The 13,261-nt window shown below is 45.7% G+C and overlaps 1 protein-coding gene across 3 annotated transcripts in view; it reads right to left on the bottom strand.

Moving 5' to 3' along the window:
* Positions 1–13,261, bottom strand: part of LOC132913017 (nephrin-like) — a 254,709-nt gene that overhangs the window by 68,003 nt on the left and 173,445 nt on the right. Inside the window, exon 3 of one of the 3 annotated variants that reach the window (XM_060970897.1) lies at positions 7,392–7,603. The exons of the other annotated variants lie outside the window; for them this stretch is intronic. Within the exon in view, the coding sequence (XP_060826880.1) occupies positions 7,392–7,603 (212 nt within the window). The remainder of the gene's footprint in view (positions 1–7,391; positions 7,604–13,261) is intronic. 3 annotated transcript variants of the gene reach the window in all.

Raw genomic sequence — 13,261 nt, 5'->3', positions numbered from 1 at the left:
ATCGTCGATCTTCCAGGTTTCTACCTCTCTCTCTCTCTGCCTTTTTCTTCGTTTCTGTTTCGCTCTCTTTTACTCCGCCAGACCACATTACGATCCAGCCAGCACATATTTAAAGTCGTCCAAAAATTTAGAGAGGTCGAAAAATTTTAATCGTATAATCTCGTTGGCTCGTGGAAAATTCTCTCGGATGGCGGTGCAAGTTTTGTACCAAGTATCTCGTCGTAGATTCTCTCGTGTATTCGGAAATTCAAGGTGTTGTTCGGATTTGCTGATAATCTGGTACAACGCGATGGCGAAGCACTTAAACGCCGTAGTCGGACGTTGAATAAATTTGCCGGGAATCCTGTCGCGCCAGTAGCATCTTTCCAATTTCGCCGTGGGAGATGCAGGCTCTGGAGGCAACGGAGAAGTGCGAAGGCCTCGGTGAAAATCGTGGTGCGCCAGAGCGGATTTATGCCGGTCATAAATTCATACGACTTCGCGGACCGTTTTTCCGATCTCGGACCCCGTTTTGCCAGCCCCTTTCTAACTCATCGTCCCTTTACCCTCGGCCCTCGGCCAAGCCAACATTCACACCTTTTTACCCTTGTCGCATTCCGTACGAGCTCGCCCATCTTGTCGCATTTTCATTCCTCCGACTATTTCGCCGGTAGTGCGACTCCTTGCGCGACGACCGCGATGGAAATTTCGATCGCTCGGTTTTCCACAGTCTTTTGTGATCGTGAAAGGCAAATGCTATCTCGGTCTCTATTTTTCTCTTCTTCTTTATTCTTCCTTTAACTCTCTTCTCTTTCTTTTTTATTTGTTCCTTTATTTCAGTCTGGCTTCTCCTTTTGCTCGTTGTGTAGCGATGCTGGTTCGCTGGAAGAAAGAACGCGAACACGCGTATAATCGCCGGTTTAATTCGATTTGCCAGTGGCCTCGCCGGTGGAGCATTAGCAATGCCGCGGAACCGAGGGCCGGATTATCGAAAGCGAGTAGAAAAGCGAAGAGTACTGCAGAAAGGAGAAGTACTCGCGATTCAATTTATACGGTTCGCAAGAGGACAACGGACGTGGGGGTTAATTATCCTCGCCACGGAGAGGCTCGATTATGTACAGCTATCCGGTGGCCGATAGCGCGCAACCAACTTTTTTCCCTTGCAGGCCTCCTCGTCCTTTTTCTTTTACCTTCTCTCTCTTTCTATTTTTCGCTCGCTCTTCTCTTACTATTTTTCCCCATTAGTCGGCGCGTAGCACATAACCCTACACCTGCACCGGCTGGGAAAAGGGTTGCCGACCTCGGTACAAACTCCCATAGTACGTGCAGAGGAGCGTATGCGCACGAGTAAAAGCCCGGAAAAAATTGCTGCTCAACGCTTTTCAAGTGAAATTGCTGCTTGTTGGAATAAAGAAGAGTTATTTAACGAGTCATCGATGCGCGCTTCTTCTCGTCCTGGGTCTTTTCAATTTCGAGATCATTCCGATATCGACTGCCTTCCCTCTCGACCGATGCAACGCTCGCTTCGTCCTTAAATCAACTATTTTACGAAATCGCTTTCGAATTTCGTCCGTTCGGCAGGCTGCCTCTCCGAAACGATTTCGTTTCGTTTCCGATATTTGCCCTTAACATAAGGATCGACTTTTTAGCGGGCGAAGCTGAACGACCAACATTTAGTACACGGTTTCGTTAGGCCGCGACGTTAAGAGGTAATCGCGTCGGAGATCGAATAGATATCGATTCGGGAAAAACGTCGAGACAATTTTCCGCGTGGCGAATGCAAACAGAGACTTTTCGAGAGGAAACGTTAATACAACCGGAAGAAGGTGCGGTGAAATACAGTCGGAAGAAATAAAACGAGACGTAGCAGTAGCAAAGTAGCGAAACGGTCGAGCAAAGAAAGAAAAATAAAAGGTGGAATGTTAGAGAAGGGGGATGAAAAAGAATGACGAAGAAAAGGAGACAAGAAGCGCGAAAGAGAGGGAGGTTAATTAAGGGAAAATTTAACGACGGGGTTTGTCCAGCCCAGTCCATTTCTATGCGCAGTTCTTCCCCCTTTCCTTTTCCCTCGACCGACTTTGACTCGAGTTAACGTGGAAAGTTTCGCGTGGATTTTTGAAATTCTAATTCGACCACCTAATCTCCTCGATCCTTCCTATTCTCTCTTTCTCTCTCTCTCTCTTTCTCTCTCATTTTCTCTATATTTCTCAGTCTTCTCCGATGACGAAGACGATGGTTTGACACGAACTCGTGAATACGCGAGACCAGGACTTTCGCAAAAACGACAGACTCGCAGTAGCTAACTCGGGGAAACGAAAGGAGAGCGCGTAAGCGTTAGTGCGCTCACGAGCACGCACACTGCTACTGGAGAAACCAAGGGAGAAAGGCTGTTTCACCCTCTCTTGATTTCCTGCACCCACGCAGGGACAGACACGGCGATACGTTCGCGTATACGGATCGTTTCAAAATGTTCGTACTCGCCGCGAGAGGCTGTTTTCACCGGAGAATAGAACGATTTTCCGCGCGGTTAACGCGTTCAAAAAAAAAAAAAAAAAGAAAAAAAGAAAAAGAAAGGAAGCTTCTCTTGTTTTCCGGTTCTCGAAGTTTTTGAAAGCGCGGAGCAAGCCACCCTTTTCACGCTCGTCTCTTTCCCTCGAGTGAAATTCCGCAACGACTGAGAATCGCTCGAGACACCCTGTACGTCGCGAGCGTACGCACGCACACAGCCACCATCCAGCTATAGAAGCAGAACTAATTGCGCTGTATTTAATTAAGCCGCGGATTATTTCCTTAACGAGGGCAGATCTCTATTCTTCCTTCCTACCACTTCAGCAGCAGGCTTCGCTTCCATCTTTTACAATTTTCCATTTCCACCCCGCGCTCGCGGCTGGAGGAATAGATCTCGGAGATCCACGGTTTCACCTCTCGTTCGACAACCTGCAGGGTTTTCTTGTGCCTCTCTCTTTCTCTCTCTGTTCGTCTCTCTCTGCCTCTTGCTTCTTCTTACGCCAGAACATCCGTCTGCGGCGTCAACACATACCATCGTCGCTATCACCGCCACCGCCACAGACATCTTCCCGCCCAGCAAAAACAAAGTCCTTCCGGCACACATGACGCCCGATTTCCGCGTTCCCTGTTTTCTTGTCGAGAAATTTGCCATCCGTATGCGTGCGATCGATTGTTTTTTGTTTTTTTCTGTCGTTGTTTCTAGATCACTCCACTCCCATAGATAACAGCTTTTACGTTCCGATTCGATCGGCCGATAACGTTTACACTTCAACGATCGACGTGCCCTTTTTCGTTTCGCTTTCGTCAGCTTATCTCTGCGTAAAGTTATACCGATATTAAGTCGTACACCTATCATCAGCCTTAATCACCGAAGGGTGGCGACGAAGTTAAATTTCCGTGTCAACTTTTTATCGCATCGTTCACCGATACGAGATCCAAGATCAGCTTGACTCGCACCACTTAAGGAGCTTACTTTCGGGCCTTAGCGATCGTGTGAGTAACGAGTGGCAGGAGCTAAGTTTCGACGTGTGTTTCCAAGCGGCTTAACGCGTCCATTTACCTTCCACGCGTGTTTTTCATCCGTAAATAAACAAACCTACGAGAGAATCAATTAAAACCGATCGCCAAAAACTTTTTGAAAGCTGCACGCGCTTTTTTCTCGCTATTCATCGACTCATGGATCGAATGGCATAGAATCTTTTTTTGCGGTGGAAACAATGTTAGGCGTTGTTAGTGGGAAGCCGTACGCTACAGTTTCATGTCGCTCGTGACCGCCCTAATGGAAAATTGCGCTTAGCGTAAGTACATTCTTCCGTTTCTTTAATACCAGCTTACAACGCAGCGATGCAATTTGCAGACTAAGTTACACCTTGAGTGGCTTTTGCCTCCATCTCGACTCTTTTTGTCCGGTTTCCGCAGCGCGGTTAAAAAGAGCACGGGGAAACGTTGTCATCGAATTATCATAGTTCTTGCCTTACTATACCGTAAATAGTAATAAACAACTGTCGTACGTTTGGTCGCGCGATTCCTAACTTTTTCCAGTATTTTTACGATTCCTTGTAGGCGACTACGAGCGCGGCTGCGATCCCATAGAATCGAATTTTAGCAGACTCGCGTGTGTTTGTTTCCATGACGTTTACAGCTGGAAATAAAAGGACGAACAAAACGAGATACGCGTTGCGCGGCAATCGGAAAACTAATATTCGCGTACCGGGAATCTGTTCCCGGAGATTCATTAAATTCTCGGGCAGTCCGCCGTCTCTTGACTGCCCCGTCCCACCTGCGCCGTGTTTTTATCCCTTCGTTTCCGAAACGGACGAGTCAGAGAAGTGTGAGCTACTCGATTTTCGCACGGCAACGAAAGCGTTGATTCGCCACGCGAAAAAAGAAACAATAGCACGCGCCAGAGGGAAATTCGATGCAGGCCAACAAGTAACTCTTCGCTTTCCTCCGGCCGAGGAAAAAGTCGGAGATCGGAGTATACAAGGATACGCATATCGGCGTAGGGTATCATCGGAAATGGGCGGAGAGTGGAAGCAGGATATGAAAGAAAGGGAAATGACCGATAAAAACGTAGGTCGAGAGACCAGGGGCAGCGGAAGGACGCCTGTTACGAGGGAAAATCCAGTGGATGGACGCAATCTAGGAACTCTTGGGAACCAATCTCCTCTGATGAAAATACCTTGCTCAAAGCGGACGGTTTTCCAACCGGGCAAATTTCTTCCGTGACTCTTTTTTAGAATATCGCGCGCATCCAACCATCGCGCGTCCCGCTCTTTCGGCCAGCTGCATCTACGAAAATTTTCTACCATCCGTGCATTCAGCATAGGAAAATCATCCAAAGACATCGCGTTACATTTCTTCCTGGAAGATGCGCGCGTAGCTGAACGCGTGTAAAAACGCAGAAATCCGAACGGATAAAGATCGAGCAATTCCCCGTTAGCCCGAAGGTTTTCTCGGAATCTACACTGCACTGCGACATTTATACCATTTTCGCCCCTTTCTTGCATTTTTCTACTTCTCTCCATCGTTACCCCTTCTTCGTTCCTACTCTCTTTTCCATCGCTTCGCTCTCTCTCTCTCTTTTTCTCGTCTTCGTTTACTTTCTAACTTTCGATCGATGAGTTAGAAACGGAAGAAGGTACGGGATTGCGGCGAAAGATGGATTCCGGTATCGAAGGATCGGTGCCAGGATTTTCCAGGTTATATTCCTGCCGCGAGCTATATGGAATATCCCGAGATTCGAAGGTACTTCACTAGCGACTGCTTTGAAGAGCATCCATGAAAGTTACACTTTCGTATCTTGTGGACTTTATGATCGACCGTCGCCGCGACGCATACTTGCTCGATTCCTTTCGTTCCTGAAAACCTGTCCAGTTCCTGTACAGAATTTATTTCCAGAATTATCGTCTCTCTTCTCCCTCGATCCTGTCCTTTTCATCGATAGCACGTTCCGTTCGATTTGGATTTTTCACAGACGAAACCGTCAAACAACCGGACACGAGGAATATCTTTGTCTCGAGAGACTTTCAACGGTTTTCAATTCCGATAGTCTCTGCTCGTGATCACGTTACCAGGATTAAAAGAAAAAGCGTAAACAGCAGAGATTGCCAATGAGAGATCCACGTGGCTGACGATAGAGCCACGGAATACGGAACGGAGTCTAGCACGGAGTCGGAGCAAGGGTTGCGCGTCTTCGATTGGCTCATGAATTTTTCAACAGTCGCCATTTGTTTGATCAGACTTAGAGCCCGCTGAGAACTGCACTTTTCACTCGACGTCGAGAGTAACGGGGCGACGCGAAGCGCGCGCTTCGTAAGTGGAGCATGTGTTTGTTCGCGTACCATGGAAATGCGAGAATATCTTCGCAAGAAGAACGACGTTAACGCGTTAGCCGTAACGCGAAATTGTAATCTTGAGCTTGATTCCCGATCGATTCCATCGCTCGAACCTATATTTCTTCGTCTTATTATATATTTCGTATTGCACGTACGTATACAATATATCAGAGTTGTACGTAGACACCTTTGTAGTTCGGCTTCGTTTCCTTCAGAGTTTCCATTCTTCAATTTCGATGCTTTTCGAAATCGTAACAGATCGTAGAGAAGCTTCGTTTTTCCTCTTGCACGTCATTTTCTTCTTTTCTTACCGATACTCATTCTCTCATCGTTCTGCTATTTCTGGGATTAGCTTCTTCGACAGCCATCCCCGCATCGTGATTTTATCGTCGAAGTTTTCTTTCCTAAAATGTGATCTTCGAGTCTCAAATTTCATTACACGCAGTGTCACCCTACGAACGTATGACCGAAAGGAAACCCATTGAGTGATAGATTATTTCCGATCAGTGATCGGGCCTGAACTCGCTATCCACAGAAGTAATTGGAACCGGAAGAGAGTCTCCAGAAGCGTCCACAGTGGCGAGGTAGTCGGTAGAAATGATTTTGAGGAAAGTGACCACCGGTAACCATTGATTGACCACAGAGTGAACGCTGTTCGCGTCAGGTAATTGGCCCAAGGGGTAGATTTTCGTAGTGTACGCTGGCTTTGACGCCCGTAAAAATCCAAGGATCGCGAATTAGGTCAGAATACCAGTCGTGAAAAATGCACGTGTACCTGCGCGTTTCGCGAATTTCGCCAAGAAATGAAATACCGTTTAATCTTGGTTCTTGACAAGTAACTTACTGCTCAGCACTATCGTGCTCGAGTCGAATATTTTTAAACGAAATACAGAAATATCCGCAATTGTTTCTAATTTGTGTCAGTATTAAATTTAGATCCGTACTTGTGCGATATTATATAAGCTGTCGAGAGTGCTACTTCGTCTAATCCTTTCAATATTAAGCAGAGAATTAATTAATTAATAAATCAATCGGGTGTCTAGACGAGCGAATCGATACAATTGCGAGAAGGGTCCTCTTTACAAGTATACTTTAACCTGGCTCCAATCGCTATTGAAAGGATAGAATGCCTGCTGGGTATCGATACACCAATTGGCGTAGCTACCGGATGTTCTAATTTACGACACGACAGTCGAGATTGCCATACATATTTGGTCTCATTGCAAATGAAGAAATACGTATATACTTTCTTCTTCGTAGCGTGACCTACCGTGATCATCGACTTTTTCTCCTTTTTTTTTTACACATTGCTTTTTCGTCTGTAATACGTCGTTCGAGGGTCCTTTTCAACGACCCGCAAAATTTGTTTGACATCAGAAATTACGCCGCGCCTTTCACCGGCTCCTAAAGGCGCCGCTTTGATCTTGATCAAACTCTTTCGTCGCTTGCTGCCGCCTTTAGCAACAAAAATGGTATTTCGGACATCGGGAAATATGTACTCTACGTGAATTCGAACGAATCAACTGCGTTCCATTGAAACATCGAAAATGGTAACGAAAGACTTACCGATGACGGTGAGGTTGTATCGGAAGCTACGTGTTTGTCCTTTGCGGAAGTCGACTCTGCACCTGTAAGTGGCCGCGTCATGCCTCTTGATGTCCTCGATCACGAGGACCGCAGGACTCGGGAATGCCGTGCGGAAGTATGCTCGCGGTCCAAACACCCCGGAATCCGAGGAGTGTTGCGCTTTGGTCACCGGCTTCTCTCTGGCATCGATCCTACAACGAGTAAAAAAGAATCCCCGGAGATCAATAACAAGCCGACCCCGTTTATTTAGCGTTCGAACGATATAATCACCGCGTCGCTTCGAACAATGAAAATCGTGTGTTTGCCAGGTGGAAATCGCCACTGAAATTTATTGGAATATCGTAAGTGCTTAACGTAATACATAGGCGATTCGCATTTATCGAAGCTCGGTGGTAATGACAAGGGGCTAGAGGGAAAGGGAAGGATCGGTAATGCTCGGTAAGTAGTTCGAGTGTTCAAAATATAATAATCGTTATTGCGCGCGTATATTTGTTCGTAATCTGTCGCGATCAATGACGCTCGTATTCCACACGCTATTTCATCGACTGGAACGTTGTTTTCCACCGTAATGAAAAAACGTGTTGCCCTTAAAAATATAGCGAGAAACTAGAGAAATTTTAGCCTTTAATCAAGGTCGGAGGTTGGTTTTATCTTTCTAGTGGCACGTTTAGTGCCACATAGAGAAGCGTTTGATGGAAAGCGGCCGATAGTGTCGGAGAGAAGGAAAAGAGATACTCGATATAGGATGGTTCGCATTCCTAGAGCCTTTTGAATGGAACCGTGGAAAGTTCTTGTCGGACCGCTTTGTCTTTGTCGTTTCTGTTTCTCGCCCATTCTCTTGCTAGCTGGCCGAAGCATTTTTTTCTACATTGGGACGCCCGACTTGCACGTGGAATGGCAAGAATTCGCGGAACGGCCTGCGGTATTCGATATGTATGTAGGAAACGATCGCAATTTCTAGCCAATGAAATTCGAGTGGAGCGTGCAGGTTTCATTGTAAGAGGTTCGGCTGGTACAGAGAGAAACGAATGGAAAGGACAGAGGTGGAACGTGGTCCGAATCGGCCGAAAAAGTCTTTTCCATTGCGATTCATTGAGGCGGGCAGTGGTCGCCGAACGCCAGCCACTGACCGCGGCCATTATTACTCACCTACTAGAGAATGTAATTATTTCAAATCGATAAAATAATTATCGTCGGTCGAGAGTACAACGCGCGGCCGACTAGAGATAACGCAATTAAACCAATCCTGTATTGTTTGATATTTCGTGTACGCGGATACCTCACATTTCCGATTTCCAGCTTTCACACGTGGATAGAGGAAAAACTACCGTGGCAAAATCAATTACGCCAAATCAAATCGTTCTAATATATGAACGTAACTATCGATACGCGACGCGTATCCAATTATACATTTTCGACGTTCCTCAGATATTTTTCCAACCAGTTATTTATCTTCGCATACGGAAATTCATCTCGACCAAAGAGTATCGATATCACTGGCGGAGCAACACAGAGTGTAATATTTAACGAACTGCTGGACATGGTGGAGGAAACAGTTCAGAGTTATTGTTCTTGCTGCGTACACTGGGAGACGATGTTTAACACGACACAGAAACCGTTTACCTTTCCTTAAAGCTATCATTTGAAGCGACGCGAGTCAACCGAACACCGGCTAGTGTTGATTTTATCCCTTACTCGACCGGATTCTTTTTACTCCCCCTTCAACGAGACTCTGCTAACAACAACGACAGCGCGCAATAACGACGATAACACGTCGCGCCACGAGAATGTTCCCGTCGAAGAAAATCCATCAAGTTTTTGCTCTACAAACCGTCGATTCGACATAGTTCCTTAATTCGTTATTACGATGACGACAGGTTACGATTGGCGGCATATTCTTGCTCGTTACGCGCGAATAATTATTACGAGCTACGGAATGTTTGCGCGATTGCGCGTCGCTCGAAGACTCGAAATTTCAAGCTGTATCACGTCTGAAACGAGATTCGTTTATTCGGCAAGCTCGGATACGCGATTTCATTTTTCTTTGGTACATTATGCGACGTTGAGGATCGAGCGATAAACTCGTCGTTAATGTACTCGTTGACACGGCAAATGTCTGAGCATCATTTTTAAACATGCCGAGCAGCCGTAGTCTGATAAAATTTTTCCGGTGGAGTGGCCATTTCTGGGTGACAGTCGCGCATACAAGGCGGAAGCGAATCGCGAAATAAATGATCGGTGACGAAAGACGATGGGACGGGATGGCTAAAACGGCGGAGATTGATGAACCTAGGGTGTCGTGTATCGTGAGCGGATTAAAATATGGCGAAAATTTCCGCGTGTTCTGCCGTTCTCGTCGTTTCTTCACAAAAATACCGTCTCAATTACTTTTCCGTTGAAATTTCGCGATGATCGATGCGCCACATCGTACGATACATCGCTACGCGTTTACACACCGGCTTGCAAATACTTCATCGCGTACTCTAATTCCTAAAACACCTCGTGATTCCCGAAATTCTCTTTTATATGTTTTATTTGTTCGGCTTGAACGTCATTTCTGCGCACGTGGCGCGGAATACGTGTTTCTAAATAAATATATTATTAATCGTTTTTCATGGCAAATTGGTAAAAGAGAGCGGTGCGCTTCTAATAAAATAACGATCGAAATAAGACGATAAAATAATACACGGCATGCACGTTTCTTCCTGCACGAACGTTTAACGATCTCCTTTAGCTTTTCTTTTTCTTTTCTTTTTGGGGGTAAATTTCATAAACGTGCTTGAAGCTCGAGTCTACAGGGGCCGGTTCGAAATCCAGCAATTTTGCTGCTTAATCGTCGGTAATGTTTCGTCTTGAAAATTCCACGAAATCCTTAAACAGTTGCGTAGGACGTTAAACCGCGGTCTGACCATTTCGCTCTGTGATATTCATTAAATGAATATACCGCCGCTAAAAACGCCTGAATCGGCGCCCCTGTTATAGCGGACGATAAAAGAGATGAAAAAAATGTCAAGTGAAATACTGTTATGGAACGAAGGTTTAATGTGCCATAATTATGTAGCATTAGCCGGTACCATATAATGCATCATACAGCAATTACGAGGTCTCGCGATTCTTTGTATTTACGACGTTGCCATCTTGACTCGATCCATAAAAATAGGAACAGTCTGCTTTCTAGCTCGTATAAGCTTTTTGAACGATGTCCGAATAGACGAGAAACAGAAAGAAAACGACGAAAAAAGAATTTGCTCCTGAAAAGTTTCTGCTTTCGTCGTACAGGATTTGGAATTAGCAAACATCGGCGTGTAAAATCGTTCCTATCCGATTCGATCGATTTCGTTAATCGTTGGCGACGAGTCTATTATTTTCTTTATTTCGTCAAAGTATCATTAGTCGTTGCAAAAATCTGAAATATCGTCGAACGAATTTTTACGAGATATTTCCATAGGTCGAAACGCGCGAGTTTGTCGTCAAATATTGTTTTACTCGAAATGGAAAAATCATGACCAATACGATATATCTTAGTAGAATGGGCGTTTTATTCCGAAAAAATTCCGAAAAATTTCCGATTGGCCGTGTGTTTAGTGTCTCGTCAACGCGTCGTCATCGTCGTCGTCGTCGTTGTCGTCGCCGTAGCGAATTCTTCCTTTTGATGGGATTTTCCGAGTGGGGTGGATCGTACCGATAGACAGAAGGATGAAAAACGGGGTCGAAAAATAGAGGAAATAAGATCGCAGTGAGGGACGTTTGCAATGTCGGATATGGGAACACGGTTAGATGCAATAAGGAAACGCGTATCTTTCTTCGTCGGGTACTCGTTACAGCGACTTTTCAGCCACTCGTCGAGTAGCTTTGCGACGCGACGGGCTGCTCGATTCACGTCGACGCGCCACCGAGTAATACGGAATCGATGTCTGTTTTATGAAACGTTTTATCTCGCCGCGCAGCCCGTTTTCCAATATTTCGCCCCTTTCTCGCTCTACCACCTCCGCGACCTTTCCCTTCGATCCCTTTCGCTGTTCCTGCGCGACCTACTTCTCCTTTTTCCTCTATCTCATTCTCTCTCTTTTTCACCTTTGTCACTCTTCTCCACTTCGCTCTTACGTGCCGGCTACCCTTCTGTTCAGCCCTCGTCTCGTAAAAATGATACACGCCCTCCGGGCGAAGGGTAAATAGCACCAGCACGAATATACGGGTCTCGGTTCGCGATACGGATCCACTTTACAACCCGTTCTTCCGAGGTTTTTCTCGTTAATTAAGTTTCTCGACTTTGTAGCCGATAGGTTACCCCTGGCAACCGTGGTAATCCCGGTAGCTCAACTATAACGAAGTTATCAATCAGCCTGTTAACGCAGCGACATCCCACGATATCGTTCGTTCCGCGTTCGATCTAATGGGAGGAGAAATCACAGTTTCAAGCTTTCAAGATTATCGGAGAGAGTGGAAACCGCGAGTACGAGGAAAAGTTAAGATTGCACGAGTCGATCTTTCGTCGTCGATTAAGATCGTTCGAGTGAGCGAACGAGTCACTGGGACAACGATCTATTTTCCATGCACGGCTGCGTAATTACAGAGGAAACGTGCAGGTCCTTTTTCAGTATTTTGCCCCATTTACGTTGCTTTTCCACCGCAAGCTTCACCAGCGTTGCTTCTTTTTGCGTGGCTCTCCGCGGTTCCCTGGCTTCGCGTTTTCCTCGTAAAAATGATGCATGTCCTCCGGGCAAAGGATAAATAGCGGCGAAATAAATGGAGACCATCCACCATTTACTTCGCTTACGTTTCCTTCAAGAATATTGTATGTCCGCTTATTTATTGCAACGCTAATTTTGTGACATTCTCGTGGAGTTGTTTTACCTCACAGAGAACATACTTTATCGTTCTGACGTCTTCGAGCTTTATAAATTTATACTTTTATCCGACCGTCTCGGGACGTTTCTTCTCCTTCATTTTACATCTTTATTTCGTTCCGCGTCTTTTCTCTTCATTTTACGACCCGCATTTTTCTATTCCGTACCCTGGACGCGTTGTTGTCACGGACGCGCGTTGTTGTTGTCACGAGGATATTCCCTTTTTAAAGACTGGAAGAACCGTACGCGAGAGTACTGGGTGCGTGAAAAGAGAATAAAAGGTAAACCCTTTACGGTTCGTTAAAAAATGTAAAAATGATTAGAGGTGGACAATTAAAAATACTGTCAGTGATTTCCAGTCCGTTAGCCGCGCGCCACATGGCTTTTTTCCGTTTGGTATCGTGCTTTCATTTTTTATCCTCAAACTCGTCCCGCAAAAATGATAAACGATGTACGAGTATAGGGTAAATAACAACGATACATAGATACATACTCGTCATGCGTCTGTGTCACTATCAACGCAGTTAGCTGCTCGCTCTTCCGAGACCGCGAAGTAAAACAGTGGAAACTCGGTAACTTTACTCTACCGATCTCATCCGCTTTTGCCGGGCTTTTACTCGCGCGATCTACCGCGACCATGCACCGCACGAATTTTTGTTGTGCGTCGGTCGAACCGCGGCTTCAACCTGAATTTCAAATACCACATTCCCCTTTGCTCCTCTACGAGAAGTTTCATTTGCATTCGCGAGTTATCGGAAGATGGAAGGAATTCTTCTCGACGAGTCGTCGCGTGTCGCGTCTTTCGACGGTAAAAAGAAGGAAACGCGTGACACCGATAAATTTGAACGAAGAACGTCTTTTTTTTTCGTTATTGCGTCCGCTTGGAATTCGGGGCCACTGGTAGCAGAGGCGAAAAGAGCATTTCGTCGAGGCAGGAATGACGAGAACGTTTGTATACGATAACTCGTATCCCAACGATTGCTATTTGTTTTCACGTTCGTG

This window comes from Bombus pascuorum, chromosome 12 (assembly GCF_905332965.1).
Source record: "Bombus pascuorum chromosome 12, iyBomPasc1.1, whole genome shotgun sequence".
In the NCBI taxonomy this organism is placed as follows: Eukaryota; Metazoa; Arthropoda; class Insecta; order Hymenoptera; family Apidae; genus Bombus; species Bombus pascuorum.
This window is presented reverse-complemented; position numbering and strand designations above follow the sequence as displayed.